General features: G+C 36.4%; 1 protein-coding gene across 20 annotated transcripts in view; it reads right to left on the bottom strand.

Moving 5' to 3' along the window:
* Positions 1-21,484, bottom strand: part of TBCK (TBC1 domain containing kinase) — a 107,958-nt gene that overhangs the window by 32,534 nt on the left and 53,940 nt on the right. For all 20 annotated transcript variants that reach the window (XM_035540966.2, XM_050710289.1, XM_050710277.1 and 17 more), the window contains 3 exons: positions 18,196-18,232; positions 16,648-16,809; positions 2,456-2,631 (listed from right to left, as the gene is read on the bottom strand). In XM_035540966.2, coding sequence (XP_035396859.1) covers positions 2,456-2,631; positions 16,648-16,809; positions 18,196-18,232 — 375 coding nt within the window. The remainder of the gene's footprint in view (positions 1-2,455; positions 2,632-16,647; positions 16,810-18,195; positions 18,233-21,484) is intronic.

Genomic DNA, 21,484 nt, shown 5'->3' with positions numbered 1-21,484 from the left:
ATTTGCAGTCCTTGGCTCCTTCAGAAAGCTTCTCTATGCATCTGTAGACCAGCACAGCAGTCGTATTTGCTGAAATTCCTGTATGACAACCACCAGTATTCTTGTGTCATTTCATTTTTCTTCCCAGTTGCCTTTGTACTCCTACCTATTATTTCTTAAATCCTATAAACTCTTTAGTTTCCTTTAGTTCTGCATTTGCAGGTCTAGCTCTTGGAGTCCTGGATTTGTGCCCAAGGCTTACAGAAAATACGGTAATATTAAAAAAATACAGTTAAAAAAAAAAAAAAAGATGATGACTGAATATCATACTCAGGTTTAAGGACTACTTAAGTATTCAGATACACTGAAGTGACAATACAGAGCTTAGTTTCTTAGTAGTTGAGAAAAACAGATCTGAAGCCTAAAATCTAATGCAGACGGCCAAATAGATAGGACAGGTATATATATATATTCTTCCCCTACTACTGTAATGTAGTAATGAATGAATTTTGATTGTAGGAGAACATGGAAGAAAAAAATACCATTTAATTTTATTTATATAAAGACTGACTAGATTTATACTGCTGAGAGGATGGAACAGAATCACTTCAAATCACCAGCACCCTTCAGACGGTATAGCTGACAAAAAACAATCATCAGATTTTAATAGGAAGACAAAGGGATATTTTTTCCTGAACTGAATAGCTATGCAGATATATTCTTGTTCACCAGCTTTTCTTTGCTAAGGCAAATGCAGATGTAACTAACATACTGCCTCTCAAAACTGCTTGAGCCATACCCTTTAACCTGGCATGCCAAGACGGAAAAAACAGCCAGAGCTACCTGAATCACCTTCCTGTTACCCAGTTCTTTCAATCAATCACAGAACCATTAAGGTTGGAAATGACTTCCAAGATCATCTGGTCCAACTGTCCCCCTGCCATGAATATTGCTCACTAAACCATGTCCCTAAGCACCACATCTACCCTGTCTTTAAACACCTCCAGGGACGGTGACTCCACCACTTCCCTGGGCAACCTGCTCCAATGCCTGACTGCTCTTTCTGAGAAGTTTTTCCTAAAAATTCCAGTTCTCACTGGAAAACTGTTCTTTTATTGTTTCTCTCCTGAGACAAAGCCTGTTTGTAGTTCTGCAGGTATGACCTGGATAGTGGTCTGTTGTGGCAACGAAGAACACCACAGAGCTGGAAGAGCAGGAGCGGAGAGAGGCAGAGATCCAGCACAAAAAGAAATAATTTTATTGGCATGTACATCAAAGAAACTTAAGTTCAAAGCAGTGTAGTTTAACAAAAAAACAACAAAAAATCCCACATGACCAAAAAAAAACTTTCTACTTCCTGCTCAGGAAAAAAATACAGGGAATAAAGAACTACATTTCAGAGCAGTTAAACCTCATTAACTGCGTTTGATTCTTCCTCAGAATTAATACCATGGCACAGGCTCTAACACCGTGCAGTAGTTAAGAAGCAAGTGTGTGTGATGAATGTGTCAAACTCCTGTGCTTTGCAGTGACAACATAACTACCAGGGACTGAAGTTTGGTGGGTATTTTCTTACTGCACTAAACAGAACAAAACAACAACAACAAAAAAAGAAAAGCCTCTTCGCCCTGCCCCACCTCATTAAACTGTGATGGGGTGGCACAGACTATCAAAAGAGCTGGAAAATTTGTACATAACTAAGAAGGTCCTAGAGCAACTAACTTGAACGTGGCTGAAAGTAACCACTTCGCAGTGCAAGGAAGGTAAAAAGCCAGCTACAGGATGGCTCTACTGTCCAGATCAACAACATATTAGCGGATGCAAGGGCCTTTGCTACGAAACTGTAAGACAAAAGTAAAATTGTGACATTGATTAAAAAAAGAACAAAAACCAAACAAAAATTCACCAAAAAAATCTCCCTCAAAACACACACACACACACAATATTGGCATTAATATGACTCCTCAAACTTGCACTGAGTTGGAGTACCCTAACCGAATGGCAATAGCAATTCTCCTCTACAGCAGTTTGAAATCTGCCTACCCATTGCAATTCTCATGTGAATCCTATAGATGCAAGAAAGAGACTAATAGCATCGTTTTAGATTTTAAAACAAGATCAACAATAAACTCATCAGCTGGTATTTCAACAACCAACATTGCAGCTATATAACTAAAAAGATCCATTTATCTTTCTACCTCCTCTTACCTACTTAGGCAGGGACATATCCCACTATTTTAAACTTTAAAATTTTAAAATATCACCATAAGCTAGGTACAATTATTATCACTCACGACTACTTTGACAATAGGATTTAGAGTTCTCTGAGGCCTTGAGGATTTAGAGTTCTCTGAGCTACACCAAAGAAACAAATGTACGCAATAAATAAAGCTTTGCATTAAAACAATGCAAGAATGGACAATAGTGCATGCCTGTGTATCATTTGTCTTCCCCCTCCATGTGCCAGGGCACTTACCAGGTCGCTTCTAGGTGCTTCCTGATAATCTGCTGAAAAGCAGGACATTGAACTTCTCGTGCCGTTGCTCTCGCCAGCTTGTCGAGGAGGCTGTGCATATTGCCTGTACGTAGCACTCTTTGGGGTCCAGCGAAACAGGTTGATTGACTCACGAACACAACGCTCAATGTCAATCTCTGATCAAGGATTTAAAGAAAAAACAACAAATGCAAGTGTGAAAAGTCAGTAAAGCCGATTAAACTAGCTATGACGTTTCTAAATAAATACACACATATCCATCTATACACCTCTGTCTCTCTCCTTTAAAAAGTAGTTTTCAAAAATACTTGGCCATTCAAAAAGCACTTAGCAACTTCTATAAAAAAAACTAGCAAAGCGTTTTAAGCATTAGCTTTATCCCCAGGTATGCATGAAAACACAGCAAACTTTTATTAAAGAGAAATACAACAGAAATTCAATCAATGCAATGAGAGGAATATAAACAAAGCCTCATCACTCTAAAGCATCTTCATAAAATGCCTTTGCAAATCAGCCTTGACACAAATATAGATGTATGCAGTACATCAAAAGTGTATTTCATGCAGTGTATGCAAATTGGGATTTTTGGATCAACTCATCATCCTATTTATCAGTTATGTATCTGCTACAAGCCAAATGATTTTGCTGAAGGCATTCAGTGCTGTCAAACCTTGCATGGCCTGCTGTTTTGACAAAGCTATACGCTGTCTGTTTGGTGGAAAACAGGGAATCTCAATGTCACTTTGTGTTTGATGGCACGCTGGTGCACAAAATGGATTTCTCTTAGAGCTGAGGAGTCCAAAACCCAACCACAACTTACAATAGAATACTCTGGTCAAAGAAACAAAGTGCCAAATGTGACAATATTACTCAATTAGGAGGAAGGTGGACACCCGTTAAAGGTGAAGCATCCTAAAATAAGCTATGGTCAAAGAAAAATGACCAAAGCATAATGAAAAACATACATAAAAGAAAAAGAAAAAAAAGAAAACCTACTATAAACATCATTTTTGCAACACTGAGCATCCTTCATATATCTATCTTCTAACAAGGTATAACATAAAAAACATTTCCTTTTTTATCACTGCAAAATGACTGGTTAGTTTTACATCTCCTGTCTGCAGTTTGGCAAAGAGAAAAATTATCCCAACTTGCAATTTATGATGAACCCAGCGTAGAGCACACAAACAACAAGTATATTTGCACTTCTCATGTCTGCCCCAAGCATCTCGGATAACTTATTGCATGAGTCACAATTTAGATGATCGGGGCATGAGTTTCTTTGGAAAAAATAGAGACAATGCAGTCAAACTTTATCTGTACAACTCAAACAGACCTGATACATTGCCATGAATAGATTTGATGCATTACCATCAATGAAGAAGTCACACCAGAAACTTAGCACGGTGAGCAAAAGAGGACGAAATCGAAGCCTGGGGCAGAATATTCCAGTTGCATGAGGTTATTTACTTTGTTTAAAACCGAATTCATGATGCCATCTATTAATTTCCCATTCAAAAGGCTGTCCCTATTCAGGCAGGATACAGCCTTCAGTGTTTTAATTCCACTGAAGACAACATGCTTATGTGTAAGATTAAATCACAATTTTCCTTAACCATATGAGGCTCCTGAGCTACTCAGATAATACTTGCCAGAAATAAATGGACAATGTGTGCTTCCACAGTAATTAACAACTTTTCATTCTGTCATGAAAACATACTACATTTTTCATTTTGAAAATGCTATAATATAACTTCCATATTTAGTATCATTCCCAAGGAAAATCCAGACCAACTGGCAAATTTCACACAACTTTGAAATTCAGGAAAGACGGCAGATCCCTTTTCACTGGTTATTATTCCTAAAGTCCAGGATACACACCAAAACATTAATTAGTCACATTTTTCTACATTTCTGAAGGCTAATCATAAAAACATGACAATTTTAGCTTAAGACTGTAATACATACATGTTTTTTGCTCTTCTACTTTATTCTAGAGCGACTTACAGCCCTTTCTCAGTACTTTTGTACTGAGTTGAAAGCAGAATTTCGGCAGAAAAAAAAAGACCAACACTGATGAATAGCATGAGGAGCTTTCAGTTGTGAGAGGGCATAATAGCCTACAAATATCTGAAATTGAAAACAGAGATCTGGGAAATAGAATAGGAATTTTCTATGCTGTAGGAAGTTATGAAAAAGATGAAGGCGGGAATTGAGATTGACAGAGTTAAACATTGAGAGTTAAACCTTGAGACAGACTATCAAAATATTTTTCCTAGAAACAAGCCCCGTAGTTCCAAAAGGAGTCCATGTTGATAAATGCAAAATTCAGTAATGGATTTCCCTGAAAAAGATAACCATCTCTCCCCCTTCAGAGTGCGAGTCAAAAATTCAGGAGGCTGTTGTTCTGTGATTCCCAGCTGTGTGGCTTCTCCCTTTGTCCAAGCAGCATTTCTGGAAGGCGGTGGCCATGCCTGGAAAGGAACCTCCATGGAACAAGAGGGAATTTTAAACAGCTTGTGAGGCCATCAAAAACTTAGCAGCAATTTACAAGCTGCTAATTGATTAATAGGCTTCCAAGTAATGCAAAATATAAAAATAAGATGGTGTTTTCCACAAACAGATAACCAAATATGCGTGTGCACACATATAGGTACATGCACGCACATATTTGGGAAGATCAACATTTATCACCCACAAGGGAGAAAAGACTGTTGGTAGCAAAAGCATTTATTCACTTTTCCTTTTTTAAAAGTGATTAGCTTCACGATAGTGGAACTTAAGAAGACATTAAAGTGGGTAAATCATTTACAGAATATGTAATTAGTCACTGTGGGTGAAGGAGCTTCAGACTTGAGTAGCCTTCTGGCCTGTCTTCAACCTTTCTTTGGAATTTCTGTTTAAGAAAGATCACTTCCCGTCAGTGAACAAGATGCAGTGTAATCTTTTGCGGCCTCACTAGATAAGATCTTTTCCCTTCCACTTGACTAATAAATTAGGGTCTACTGCAGTACTTCAATTTTGATTTCTTCCCATGCCCTTTCAAATAACTGAAAAATGATTCAGTCTGCATTAAATGCCCTTTTAAAAAAAATTTAAATCACACCACGACTTTGTACCCACACAATATTAATCCTACTTGTACTCTTCCTGCTCTCAAGTAGTATTTTGTGTTACAAGTGAGTCAATGCTAAAGCTTACACATTATTAAACACATACTGTTGGGACATCAGAAGTGTAAATATATGAAGTCAGTGCCGAGATCCTTGAGCAGGACAATGAATAAATGAACAGAATACTTCATGAGGATATCAGACTACTTGTCATACACAAACAGTTTAGAAGAACATCCTTCTGAGAGAAGGCTCTGAATAAATCTCAGGGTGGCAGCATGAAGTACACAGAAACACCTAGAAAGGATGGGGAGGGCCTGCTTGTGGGATGTACACACAACATCTCTGTGCTCTCTAAAGTCCCAGCACTGCTCTGTTTTGTGGTCAGAAAATCATGCGCCTCCCCTTTTTATTCATACAAGTTACTTTGCTGGAAAATCTGTAATCAAAATGTGTTAACATAACATTGAGCCATTAATTTTGAAGCATGCACTGAAAAAAAAAGTTAAGCACAGCTTTAAACATAACAAAATACTAAAAAAATAGTTATTTCAAAATTGAGTATGTCTTAAAGCAGCCTGGTTTTCACACAGTGTAAAGCACGTGCATTTCAAAAAGTCAGAGTTGGCACCCAAGTACCTAAAAACTAAAAATGGCCAGTTTCACTATATAACACTGGTCTTAGGAGTTCTAGATCAACTGAGCTCGAGGATTTCACAGTCCAGCAGCAATTAAGCCTTAGAGGAAATAATCCTATGGCACTACGTAACATCTTTGCCGTGTGGCATCAAAAGCCTTTTTTCCATGATTTTTTAAAATATGTGAAATATATGAACTGAAAAAGGCAGGAGCGTGTGGGGGTAGTAAACAGAGTAATCTAACACTAATATCCATGTAATTGATATTAATGTAATGTATCCATGTAATGGATATTAGTGGTTTTGTCATGGCCCCATCCCACTATTAAGCCTGCTGAAATACTTTGTCCATTTTCTGAAATAAACTTTCTTGTTGCTCTAAGATATCGCTCATTTCTCTCTGCTCATGCTAAAACATCACTCTGTACTGAGATGCTGCCTTCGTTTGTCAACAGTCTCATCTGAAAACACTGGCTCACCTGATAGATCTGCTTTTTAAGTTCTGTTTTAGTATTTTTATTATAAATACAGCAGAGAAGTAGACTGTCCTTGAAATAAATATTAGAAAACATCAGTTTAAAGGCGATGCACCTGTAAGAAAAGCGCAAAAACTTTATTTTTACAGTAAAACTGGATGTAAAAATATTGTTCACACCAAGGGAAAGCAATGAATGGGGAAAAACATAACACGAAGGGCTCCTCCTTAATGAAAACGTACACAGACCAAGTCTTTGTGCAGAGTTAATCAATTCCAGAGGCCTTTCCTTGGGTAACAAGGCACAAGTTAAGAAGCTTGGCCAAAATAAACTTCTGTGTTTTGGATGCAACCCAGAATTATGGGCTCGGTTTGACCTCTCCATCACAAATACTTTATGGCTACCCGTCCTGGCACCCTCTGTTTTCACCACACAGCCACATAGTGAAGCAGACCTCTGCCTAATAAAGGCAGGGAAGCTGAATAGGTCAGTCAGTTTCATCTCACCATTCCTGCTCTCCGAAGAAATAGGGGTGGAAAGGCCATAAACCTTTGATTTTCTCGCAACATGCAAAAAGATTCACTAAGCCTAGATAATCAGACAGACAAATTGAGTAAGAGAGGTAACATTTCCATCCAACAGCTCTGTATCTATTACTGCTAAAAGGTTACTAATAAATGAAAAGGTCAATGGAAAATTATTCTTTTTATATATTTCATACATTACAGGACAGTTGTGCTATTTTACTGTTTTGTGGATAGTCATTTGCTCTTACATCAGCATCCCTTTCAATGCATCTCAGGAAAAAAAAATTCAAAGGTAAAATAAATACCACTCATTAAAACTTCATCAACAGGTCTGCTTCCCAGACGTGACGTGTAAAGTGAAAAACCCTGCAGTCAGAAACTCTGACCAGATCAATGCTTATAGAATGCATCAATGTCTAAAGAGTCACAAGCAGAAGAGCTTTGTATTAGCATAGTTTTCCTCTTGTTAGCTTTCAGGAGAATTTCAAGGTACTAATAAGAAGTAATTTAGCATTTCTGCTTTTGAAGTAAGATAAATATTCAAGTAACCTTAAGAAGGGTTACTTGTTGCCATGGGAATAGGATCAAAGTCTCTAATTTAACCTGTTGTTTCCTAGACCAATAACTGAAAAACTTCAGGTAAAAATTAATACAGGTATCTACATCTGCCTGAAGAACGTCCTGAACCATGCAATACAAACTACCAAAAAAACACCACAACTATTTTACAATTTTGCCATGATGTTAGCAATTATTATTATTTTTATTTTCTTTTAAATCTTTGTGGCCAGCCCCTGAAAACCCACCCACTGTCTGTTTTGACTGAATCCAGTTGCCCTGTAACTGTTAACTCGTGTACTTCAACAGCTTGAGTGAGACGGCTGGGAACTTTCAAACAGCTCTGCCCCAAGCTGAAATATGAACTGAAAAAGTTTCTTGCAGGTGATACTGCTGGCATGCGCATCACTGCTGGAAAAAATACAAACCAGATGACGTGACGCTGGTGAGAAAAAAAAAAATGCTTTTTTTTTTTTCTGCTTAAGTGTAAGTGTGGAAGAAACAGCAAGAGATCATCTAGCTCCTTGCCTTGCTCTGAGGCCAAATAATAAGACTACCCCATGCCCTACAGACACTTGTTAGACTTTTCAGATTTTTGCAGCAACAGAGGTTTCACATGACACACCCCCGATGTGTACTTAGCCCATTTATCACCATTTTCAAAATAGAAGCTACATTCTTCACATACAATGGGAGCCCAGTTGGGATACCTGTCCTTCCTAAACACGTTTAGTCCTTCAATGCTAGCAATCCAGTCCCAAAATTTATTCCGAGCTTGCAACATGAACAAAGTCTTGGCTTTATGTGCAAACCTTGCTCTAGTTCTCCATGATTAGTTTTGTTCTTTCTGTTGACTTCTACTAGAATCTAGCTCTTAATACATTAAGAACGAAGATTGGATAGACAGAATAAAAAGCCTGATGCAGATTTAAAGGCAAGAGTTTAAATTCTTTCAATATTGGGAAGTAAACCAAAAGGACCTAACAGCTATCCCAAACTGTGAGAGAGCTGAGAATTCCTTTAAAGACGCCTTGTTCCTCACCCCTTACTTCAGCAGAAAGATTTTTCTGGCTCTCAGACTACACTCTGTATTTAAGTAGTTATGTGTGTATCTACTAACAGCACTGGATCTAAACACACAAAGCAAGTGTGTCTATGATCACGTGGAGATGTGCTGCTAATGTACATTTTAATCAAGGAGTCTTAACAACACTGTACCTCCTAGAGTTTATCCCACTCAGCTCCAACTCAACAAACCTGTGTGCGTAAATCCTACCATTTCCACAGTGAAAAATGGTACCAATAGTTCTGGTACTTTCATTTTTCCTGGCAAGTCCCCTTTCCACTGCTGGTTAATGTTATTTGTACAGCCCATTTTAAAAGTCTCCTCAATTAACAAGTAGACAACTAAAGGTCATAAGGAAGATCATTTATACCTGTATAGACATACAAACAACACATTCAGCATAATGAAGATATGAACAGATACCCTATCAGGCACCTTGCTGTCAGCAACATTTCCCATAACTGTGGAAGAAAAAAAAAATCTACTGCACGCTCTGGCTTTCTAAACAGTAGTCTGATCCCGAAGCAGTTGTTATGCTCACAATCTTAGTGAAACCAAAAAAGAGGGGAAGATTTTCCAAAGACATCTTTGTAAAAAGAAAAAAAATATATAAATATATTCACCTCATTTAGATGCAAACCTCCAATAAAAGGAGTTTAACTTGTCTTTCCATGCCTAGAAATGCTGGTATATTTGACAGTTTGACTGTTTCTACTTTGATTTTATTCCAGGGTAAGGGTGTACAAAATCCTATAAGACTAATAAAAGTATTACTCTATTCTCTGAAGACCCCTTTTGCTATGAAGGGTACCTACAGCTTCTATCAAGAAACAGGAGGCATCAACTGTGCATCACGTTGATTTTAAGACACTAGGAAAGTTTTACTGATGAACTCAGTTTCCCTCCTTCTTTGAAATAATACAGCTTTAGATAGTCCTTTACTAAAGGATATATATTCTATTTTTTTCTGCCACTGACAACTACAGAGTAGCAAAAACACTAATATGAATGAAATGAAGGAATTTTCTTCCTTTAGTGTTTCACCCATCCCAGCATTACTCTTTAGTCTCAAGAAGGTGGAATCTACAAATAGAAGCGCATGCTGTTCATGTAGCTACAAGTGGCAAACATGAATAATTAAAGAATTCATGGCTTCAGGTAAAATGGTATCAATCTTACAGTATGACACAACAGAACAGCCTTGGTGAGCAGGTGTGCCCAAACAAATCACTCTGCTTCTGTACCAAAGCCAGCTCCCAGCCAACACTTGGCTGTAAGCCATTAAGAAACAAAACAAAACAACAACACAGAAACCCAACAGTTACCACCAACTATGCAGTTTCTGCTTCATAGATGCCATCATCTAGTGACAATACATCTTCACGAACTGCATTATAAAATACACCTGCCACCTGCATCTAAAAAAGCCATTTAACATGAGGATGAAGAATACGTTGAAAAGAGGTTTCCATATATATTAGTCTGACCTACATCCTTCAAGAAAAGAAAACTAAAAAAGTGATTTCCTTTTTAAACTCTGATGCCTCTTGATGTTTCCAATCTTTTTTTTTTTTTTCTGGTTATAGTTACAACACTATTATTATGTACATCATATGACAAAGACCAAATTGTTTTTCTTCAGACATACGGTAATTTGAAAAAGCAGCCCAGCTTCACTAATGCCATGATAAATCACCTTGCAGTGTCACCTTCCACAGGGGACAACAGTTTTGAACTTAGGCAAACTACAAAGCTACATGTCAAAATTTCCTAGTTGAATTTATGAAAAAAGCTTCCTTTTAAAAGAGCTATTATGATTTCTCTTCCCCAGAGTATTAATCTGAGCAATACAACATTTTCAAAACTGTATGAAAAAAAGTCAAACCTTATTCAAAACGGTGTACGATCGTGGTTTTTCTACTGCTCACTCACAGATGGAAGACCCCATCGCATCCCTTTCAGTCTATCCACAGTTGGTGTTTTGACCTCCAAGTTCACATTTTTAGCCAAGAAGTGGTGAAACAAATGGAAACCGGCACCATACACCCACAAACTCAGTGTGGGCTTGGTGGCCAAGTGCCATTTATTTCACCTGCCAAGTCTTAATTAACTAAACACTGAATCACCAGAAATTCGGTCAAGATAAAAGAGTATGAATTGCAGATGTGTAGGCAAAGTATTTTCAGAATGAAAAAAACAGCGGAAAGTAGAACAGTAGCTATCTAGGGGTTGAATACGTACCTAAAGTCGAGTTCTCTGATGTGCATTTAATTTTGCTGCTGTCAGCAGAAACATCAGTTAAAATTGCACCATGAAATCTCAGTGTAGAATTTCTGTTATTTGTTAATGTTTAGTCCATTTGTGAGCTGGATGTAATATTTTTAAGCATTTATACAACTTTCATCATCACAGAATTAATCATTTTGGCACACTGCTACAATAGAAACAGATATAATTGTTTCTCTTACACTAGAGAAACCCTGTTTCTTGGAGAATCATTTACTTTTGTGGTTTTCTAATAGCTACATCTTCAACTACACATTGCATCTTAAATCCACATGCCTGTATCTCACAAAGCAGAGTCCTCCGCATTTCCGCTTCAACAATTTTACTATAGCTCCTCATTGCACTGGACTGCTTCTTCACCACCAGTGCTCTGGACTTTGTATCTGATGTTCTTTCTTTGGAGATGCTGACTAGCCTGAAGACAGCAGAAAGACACCTTTCTAAGCTGCACAGAAATAACATATGAACGCTCCTCACCCCCTAAAGTTTCAGAAGATGAGGTTACTGCAGAAACTAACCTACATATACCTGTATAAGAACATGTTTTATCCCATGTCTAGGCTTGGTGTTTCCTTATTCTCTAATAGCATCTGTTCCCCACCTTATAAGTTGGTGTATCTCTTCTCAAGTCCAAAATGAATAGCTGTATTTCAGTGATGATATCAGCATGGATCTCTGCAAGAATATCTGCTTGTCAGGCCCTACAACACTGCACTGATTCAGGGTAGAACTGAATAGGTCTTCAACTGCTTGCAAAGAGTTGTCTGTATCTGGATGCTTCATTCCTCAGTCTGTCTTTCTAACAAAAGGTGCCAGTGACTTTGCACTACTTGTACAGTGGGTAATGAATTTAGTAATCAATTTAAGCTACAGCAATCACCATGTATATTATGCAACTCAAAAACTATCATACATACTGAAGTCAAGATGTTAACAACTATGCTATAAGAAAGACTGCACATTTTAAGGTAAAGTTACTTGTACAGTCAGCCCCCAATGCATGGCATGGCCATCTGGGTCGTAGATTTCTTGATACGAAAGATGCAGACAACCAAACAGGTTTAGTGTAGGTCAGCACTGGTCTGAAAGCAAAGTCCTGCTTCTGTTGGTACCAAATCAGTAGTGCCACCCTTACCATTCTCATTCCCCCTGCCACATCCTCCTGTCGTATGTCAGGCTTAGATAAAAGAAAAACAAAGGTAATGCACAATGTGTTTGCTCTCTCCACATCACCTAAATGGCTTAAGATTTTCTAAATCTCAGAACTACACAAAGAATTAGCAATGACTCTGGAGTTGGTTTTATTTGTTTGTGTCAAACAGTACCCCTAAATCTTCCCTGGTAATCACATTGTTCGAATACAGTTTATACTCAAAGTAGCTCGTCAAACACAAGGAGAAAGAAGAATAAAGAACAAAACAAACAAACAAAACACATGCCTTTGGGCAATAATTTCCTAAACAATCTAATTTAAGCAAGTTTTAGCAGTTGCTGAAATGTCCTCTTTGTGCAGCCCCATCAAGGGCTAGGACATTTGGTATTACAACAAAGGGATTTTCCGGTGTTTTAGTTGACCAATTATTTTGTCAAATCCTTCAAATAGGTTTCCTAGTATACGAGAATATTGTTAGAACTAAATACTACTAAAGCATGTGAGAATTCTGAATGGCATATTCCTATAATTTGGAATAATAATGTTAACCACAAGATTAATGAAGAAAACCAAATCTCCTTTGCACAGTGACATGTATAGTTTCTGTTCCCTTATAAGTATAGGTACAGACAACAGTTTACAGGAGAACTTGGTTAAAACTATGGTTCTCAAACATGGAAATGTATGCCTGAAATATGTTGAGGTATGACTATACCAAGCAACTTACAAGCAGAGGAAAGTGGCACATGTGAACACTGAAGGCTTTGCCATTCAGAAGCTGTAAGCCAAGAAATTCTGAAAAGAACAGAAAGTCCAGTGAAAACACTTGATGAGAGAATACTACTGATGGAAAAAGAAATAAACAAAAAAGCAGAATCGGGACCATTTTTTATTTCCGTCTGTATAGAGAGTAAGACCAAGCATTTTGAGGAACAGTTTGCAGTGTTTTCCTTGATGTAAAAACTGTAATGTTACAGGCTCCACTAGCAGAAGACAGCACTGCCAAACCTAATTATTAACATGGCTTTTCACTACAGAAACACCTTCAGTGCTATGGTATGGTTATTTTTCTGACTGAATTCCTTATACACAGAGCCAGGAATAACTGTCAACTCTAGCAACTACAAGATTATGGAGAGCAGCAGCAATGATCAATTCTGGAATCAAAGTCTAATTTTATTCATAAAATTAAATCATACCCCTAGCCACTTCAAAACCTCTTTAGAACTGTTTGTTTTTGAAGATTTTTAGGGAAATTCCCAAGTTTTGTACCTAAACTTAGTCAAGAGTTAAAATCCTTATCCAGTTTCAAATACAGTGCAACTGTCCCTCCAACAAGTAAATAAAACTGTAAGGTTCCCTGCGTCACCGTCTCTATTCAGAGAAATTCAGATACATGGAGTTTTGAAGTGTAATGTTTTAATTAACTTTTAATTTTCCCTTCCTGGCCGGAGTTCAATTTTTACATGAAGCCACAAGCAAAGTATGGCAGTCATGAAGGAATATCTGTTTTCAATATTAACAAATTGAGATTTCCACTACAGATTCCAAAAATAGGAAGTGATATCCATTTACACAGATAAAATATAGTCAAGGCTTTGAGATAAGCATTGCAAAGGGCTTTCAGAATCAAGTAATCAATACCAGCACTGTGCCCCTTCTTTTTCCCCACATCATTAACTTCTCTAAACAATAATCGGAACTGTGTTATGTGCACTGAACTCAACTGTGAACTGCAACCAAGTGAACTGAAAATAAATTTGTGGGTTATTTTTTAAATTAAAATGTATCTTTTTAGTGACAGGTACTGTAAAAACAAGAAATGTTAAAAAAAAACATTTCACAAATTTGCAAGATAGAGGTAAAGTAGCTTTATCAGTCTGGAAAGCAAGTCACTTTCACTGGCAGCCTGAGATAAGCCATTCTGGTGCATGGAAAGCTTAAAAACCACAGGAGTTTCAGGCTGTTGAGCAACAATTGATTTTAGATTTAAATTATTGCAGATGTTTAGAACAACATAATCTCTTCCTTGGGGTGACCCAATTCCACATAAAGGTTGTTTGTAAATTACTTTTAGAAAATTCACACGCATGGTGCAGAATTTATTTTAACCAAAATAACGGAAACCCTGTTTGGAATATACAGGTGACAAAATGCAAAAGCAGTCAAAACATAATAGGAAATAAGACTTGGGTAAGAAAGAGAAGCACAAGACCATGGTAATTTTATGTTCAGAGAGGTTACTGATTACAGAAGTCTCAACTAGACCAATAACATTTCATTTTTAAGTCATGCTAGTATCATCATCCATGCCTATTCTTTTTTCCCTTAGCAGTCAATTTATGATGTGCTTTGGATTAATCTCCCAACATTCAACTGTGTCACTGTTGACATCCAAAACATTGCAGACATCACAAACACTTTAAATATTTGTTTTCAGAAATTAACACCATCCTGCCGAAACATTTCCTACTAGAACATCAAAGTTGACAAACAATAATCAGCAGAAAGCATACACATTGTAATACTACAGGTTTTAGTTATTTAGTTTTACTATATAAATAGATATGTATTATTAGAACTAATGTGTTCTTACACTTGACCTCAGCATAAAGTACATCAACTGTCAGAAAATCAGCTGGTTCAAGATAAATTGTAATATATAATTTAGAACCACTTAAGGGAAAAAAATAGGAATATATGACCTTAGGCAAGAAAATAGGTAAAATATTAATGAACCTATATTTAACTAAGATAAAGATAATACATGGGGGAGGACAGAGACAATCTTTTAGTTTAGCACTCACCTTTCAAAGCACCTGAAGATACCCCGTTAAATTTTATAATAGAATTTGAAATGACTGAGTATGTAGACCAAAACTGGAAAGAACCCACACTATATGGAATGGCCTATTTAATTTTCTTATAAATTGAAAAAATAAAATAGCAATCTATTTAATTTTCTTATAAATTGAAAAAATAAAATAGCAATTGTGTAGTAGAAACTAAGCTGAAAGGTAGCAGAGAAGCAAAATTTTGAAATCTGGACATTTGTTTAATGGTATACAGTGAGAGACAGAATTTGTGACAATAGAGAAGCCACAGAGCTTCACCAGTGAGAACTTGCTGAACCTCTGAGAGACTGACTTACACAGCTATGAACTTAGATGCAGCTTGTTTGCTACCACACTGTAGGCTACTGCTAGCCCCTGAACTCTGCAGTTGTGGAGACTGCCACACTTAAGAGATTTTTAAGATTCAATGCTCTTCCAAACTTGATTCTCTCATTCAATTCTTCAGGAAAAGAATGACTTCTGTTTAAAGGAATTAATATTTGAATTACACACATGGTGTTAGAATACATCCCACTAAATTTATAAATGGCCCAGGAAATAAGCAAATGTTAAAATTCTCCTAGGAAAAGGCCACATGACTAAAATCGTATCACCTCTTAACCAAAACATATATCATGTTAGTGAGATCCTGGGTTGAGGAGAGGGAAGAAATACAAGATCATGAGCACATTCTGCGTGCACTAGACTTCCAATTCGTGTATTATGTAAATATTAGTCCATTACAAATGGAAACATCTTCCAGTTTACACTGTTTACTCAGCTCAAATGCATGCTACTGCTTCTCTAGAAACACACTCAGAAATAAGAGCCAAGCTTCATTGCTAACTGCCTCTTTTTTTTTCTTTTCTTTTTTTTTTTTTTTTTTCAAAATATGTAAGACTTATTTACATGGCTAGGTCAAAAACTTCCCACTGAACAGGAGGGCAGAATTTCTGAATGATTATGTGGCCTCCAATCTGATTTTGAGGGTTCTTTTGAAAGCTGTAAGTTTCAAATGAACTGATTTAACACCAAGCAATTCTAATGGTATCTGTATCGCTTTTCATAGTATATTAACTTTACCTTAGTTGTTTTCATAGCAACAGTTTAATTTTATGGAAGGAAAACAGACTAGCACCAGCAGCAACGTGAGACAGCACTATATAGAACAACACTTATTTCCTGCTAAAAAGCCCCTGCCATCTGCATTGTTTCTAGAAGTGGCATGTCTGTGAATGGTCACTCATGAATTAACATTATTCTAAATTTCACAAGGAAGTACTCCAACCTTCACACGGAAATAAAAATGAACTCACCCAATTCTTGCTAAGACAACAAAAGGACTTCTATTAGCTTCACCAAGCTATAGTTACATAAACTCCTTGCCAGTTTGTGCAGGGCCTAAATCTAACATTATTTTGAAACACACATAAGATTTATAGTACATATTCACATGAAAGCACATGGTTTCTTCAGCAATGCACCTGGGAAAACAGAAAAAGGGAAGAAAGTTTTTTCTATACCTGGTAAGTCTGAAAAAAGGAGAATGCATTCATTGAACCCATTAGCCAGAAGACGATCCCTCAGTTGTTGAAGTATAGCCACTCCTATACAGAATGGGAAGGAGGAATTTCCAAGCAGTAACGTATCCCACAAGTGAAAAATTTTATGCAAAGGGAAGACATCTGCATGACAAACAGGCACCACAATAAATAAATAAATAAATAAATAAAAGTTGTAAGTTAATATAAATGCACATACACACACTTAAAGGAGACACTTTCTTCTCTCCTGTCTTAGGGTTATTTCTTTTTTTTTTTTTTTTTTTTATCTGGGAGCAAGCAGGATTCAACCTGTTTAAACATGTTTCTTTTTGTATGTATATAGACTATTCTAGAAGTAATCAGTACCTTCTTTCCTTATTAAATACTTTGAAATATGAAGGTTTTCAGATTTCAAACACAAAATTAGGCAAGTTATTCTTCTTTTGGTACAGAATAATTATGCATGAAGAAATGCATATCAGTAATTTTCAATAGCATGAAGACATTAATGAGTGAATCAATAAGCTCAACTACCTTAAACTAAACAAGAAAATGAGCAGAATAGAGCAAAAATTGGCAGAGAGGAATAAAGGCCTATTAAAAATAGCACCATTTTACATATAAAGCTGAAGGTGGATCTCCTAAAATACATTATCCTTCAACTAAATAGTTCTAACAGTTTAATTCATTACCAAGAAAACTATCTTCTCAGTTTTCCAAAGGTGAATATTCCAAATTCTCATAAAAGGTTTAGAAGACTGGACAACTGCAACAGCCAATGCTTTACAATCAAGATCTTTAGGAACTGCAATCAAGAATCCCACGTGAAATTCTTTGTCATTTTAGAGAAATAACCCATCAGCTCTTTTCATCTCGCCAATTTTTTTTTTTTTGGATTCAAAGTGTGCCAATGTTGCCATGAAATGAAAAAAAAATTAAAAAATCAAAGATCTTTGAGGAAAGAAAATTACAAACTGCTTTCTAGACTTGCTTTACTAACTTTCCTGTCTTTCATTAAAAGCTGACCAAATCAGAAAGCTCTTTTTGTTCCAAGTATACAAGCACAAATATTGCAGTAAAGCAGAATAACAATATGTTAAAGCGCAATAAGATAAAGCATGTTTTGTTGGCCTTCAAAAATGAAGTTACTCTTTGTTACCTTAACTGGGTGGGGGGGGAAGGTGTTTATTATTATTACTATTACGTTTTCCAGTATAACAGCTTCCTTTTTGCATTCCTTTCGCATTCCTTCAGTACTGCATGCACAGAATAATCCAGATCAAGTTTAATACAGTTCTTTTTTTCAGAAATACGAAAACACTAATTACTGTCAAATAAGCAGAAAGTATAATGTGACAGACACTGTTGAGACTCAAGTCACAACACACATCCCTGCAAATTACAAGTGACCTGCTAAATGACATACACACATAATCAATTAGGAAAGCTCTAGCTGAAAAAGTGAGAAAAGTTATCCTTAAGAAATACAAGAACAATTAATCAGAAAAAAAAAGAAACCATACTCACGTGTAAACATTGTAAGAAACCAAGGAATCGCGTAGAGCTGCAAAAGGTGGGGGGAGGAGAAAAGACAACAAAAACCATGTTTTATTAAAAGCTAAAGTTCTTGCTTGGATCAATTTTTAACTATATTAAAAATTGCACAGCTTGGCAGGAACACATTTAAATGGGAAATAACTGTGGGGCCCAAACTGCTATGATACAACTTTCAGCCGCCAAAAGGTGTTCCCCTGCCCAGAGCCCCCATTCTCATCTCTTCCAAATTATTGTTTTGTGATGTTGTACTGGAAACAACAACGACCATCACTGTTAGCAGGCTTACGTTTGGAGAGAACACCAGCACCACCACCAAACCCACCCACCCACCACCAAAGTCAAGAACCTCAAGTCAAGTCACTCAGGAACTTGCTATAGTAAACTGCCTCATTTCTCCCCTTACATCATATAGTGCTACATGAAATATGACTAAGGGTGCTTGAACAAGCATAAACAACTTTTTGACTATAGAAAAAAATATTTTTATATAAATAATTAAAAGTGCAAATCACAATTTCCAACAGAAGAATTTATAGATTTATGGTATCTACATCTTTTGCCTTTGTTGATATTCATTATAACGTATACTTCTCAGTGAAAGGCAGCAAGAACAGTTTCATTCTTGTAAGTCACTTAAGCAAATACTCCCAGTTACTAACACCTTGAGCATTTACATTGTTCTAATGTGACCCCTAAAGACAGGTGTCATCACAAGAATTTGAGGCTGCTTCAGTGCTTCAATTACTCTGGGACTAAGAACTGTAACAGATACAGAAAACATTTTGGTCAGTGTACTCATTACATCATATATATATATATATATATATATATATATATATATATATATGATTCAGTATGTATTTAGAATAGCTACCCATTTATGACACCTTGAGAGATTCTTAATCTTTAATGAAGTACTTTGTGTGTTGAAGGCAATAGAATCTATTTTCATGAAACATCAAATTCTACAGAAGGTCCCTACAAATTAGGAATGCAAAGGCAAGACTACCATTGTTAAATTTTATTCAGCTGCATAGCTCATGGGCTCTGTTTTCCATTTCTGAAGATTTACAGTTAGACATAAAGCTTAATATATTACTTTTTAGCTCATAAAAAGTGCAAATTAATCCTCCTATTATGCTTTCCCTGGAAGTAAGCAAATGAAAAGAGAAAGCATAATCAATATTATGTTAATAAATGACTACTTATTCCATAAACTCTTAAACTGGGTTATGGCACTGACAAAACAATGCACGCATTTGCTGAAAGGCAAATATGTCTATCAAGGCTCTCTCTAGATTTTATTCCCACACCTTCATCTGAGTATTCAATCGCATCTGAACCATATACTGTCTATAAAACTAAAGGTTTTGATGATGACTGCTTAGCATTTTCAATATTCACAAGGTTGTGTTTTGAGGTTTTTTTTTTTTTAATTTAAATAAAGCTTGGCCTCCAACCCTTCAATTGATTTTAAGTGTTCAAAAACAAAAACAAATCATCTCCTGTCACCATTTCAGCCTCATTGTACATTCATACTGTTTCCCTGAGTATCTCTCTTCAATGCCTTCAGTAGATGGCTCCCTACTGAATAATAACACCCTGTTCCCTGAAATATCCCCTGCAGTGATTGTGATCAGCTAATACCTGTTTACCTGCTTACTTGTACGTGATATATTGCTTTCTATGCAGTAGGAAAATAAGCATTCCTAATAGCCTGAGGCTCCTCTTTGCTTTGAGGTACACATTATGTAGACATCATTTTTTTGAACTACATTACTTCCTCAGTATTTAAAAGCAATTACTTCCTCCTTCTCATACATTTGATTAAAATGTTTTACCAGAGCATATCCACTTACTCCTAATTTCATACACAGACACCTGTATCTTGTATGCATATACATAAAAGCATACAAGAAAGACAAAATTTGAAATATTAAACAAATTTTTGGAAGGTAACAAGGCAAAGCATCACTTTGCTCTAAACCATCCTCACCAAGCCTACCAATAGTAACATGAAAAGTAAGTTAAACTATTTAAGTAGATGGTATCAGTCAAATTTTTATTGAAGAGATTTTGCTCTCAACTTTTCATATATGTAATGTTCTAAGACAAGGAGGTCCAGGTAAACCTTAAGTGGTTATGATTACTATTAATAAGGAAGCAAAGAGACAACACTGGTATTATTATTCCACCATACAAGTGAAACTGAAAGACAAAGATGAGAAAAAGAACTGCACTGACTTGAAGTCCTCAAATAAACAGGCTACCAAATCCTTTTAGTTACGTCTTCACTTTTAATATATTATTAGTAAATACTGCCCTCTAGCAATCACTGGCCAGAACAGCATTTTGCCATTCTGCACTAACAAGCTGCTTGCTTGCTGTTTAGGTTTTCAACCCTTTACTACTGAACCAAGGAATGTGATGGGGTTATGTCTTTTATTCACACTTAACATTAGGTATGCTTCATAACTATGTTGATTTTATTCAAAGTAGCGTTTGAACCGCTGGAACAGCCTGGGGATAAGTCACATTAAAATAAAAGCCTTTAAAACCAATACTTCGATTTTAGACTGAGCTTGAGATCAGCAATGCCATAATTATCATTTTGCTTTGCTAGTAATGTAGGAGCAATTCCGTGCTTTTAAGTAAGAAGTTGGACATCTCTTAGATATAAAGAACACAGCAGTGACCTAACATCACTACCAACAAGCTGAAGAAAACCACCATATTTTTTTTTTAGTTAAAATTGAAATCTCCTGTCCTTCCACTTTGTTTCATTGTCAGTCCTTCCACTATTCTATATTTTATTTCCTAGCTGAAACTTCTCCAACAGTGCTGTGCTATGACAAATTCTGCTCAATACCTGAGACTGAAGACCCAGTTCAGTGTTTTTCAACAGGGTGAAGACCTTCATTTGCCCCTAATTAGTTAACACATATTTGAGAACAGTCTTTTTCCCATTAGAAATTCAAACCCCTCAGAGACACCGACTGAAATCTTGATGAGAACCTCTTCCATGAGAAATTTATTGTTGCCTGTTATTACTGCATGCATTATTTTGTTTTTTGGCTTCTCTAGAAGCTGAGATTGAGATACAGAAGACTTGCATAGAAGTTTGAGATTTCTGTTGTAAAGACAATAGTTTTAAAAACACTTATGTTCAGAGGCTTTTGATTCAAAAGGCTTTTGATTCAGAGGCTTTTGATTCTTTTAGAGGGGATAGCAAGTTGAAAATGAGTGTTAATTTTTGTTG

The sequence above is a fragment of the Cygnus atratus genome, chromosome 4 (assembly GCF_013377495.2).
Source record: "Cygnus atratus isolate AKBS03 ecotype Queensland, Australia chromosome 4, CAtr_DNAZoo_HiC_assembly, whole genome shotgun sequence".
In the NCBI taxonomy this organism is placed as follows: domain Eukaryota; kingdom Metazoa; phylum Chordata; class Aves; order Anseriformes; family Anatidae; genus Cygnus; species Cygnus atratus.
This window is presented reverse-complemented; position numbering and strand designations above follow the sequence as displayed.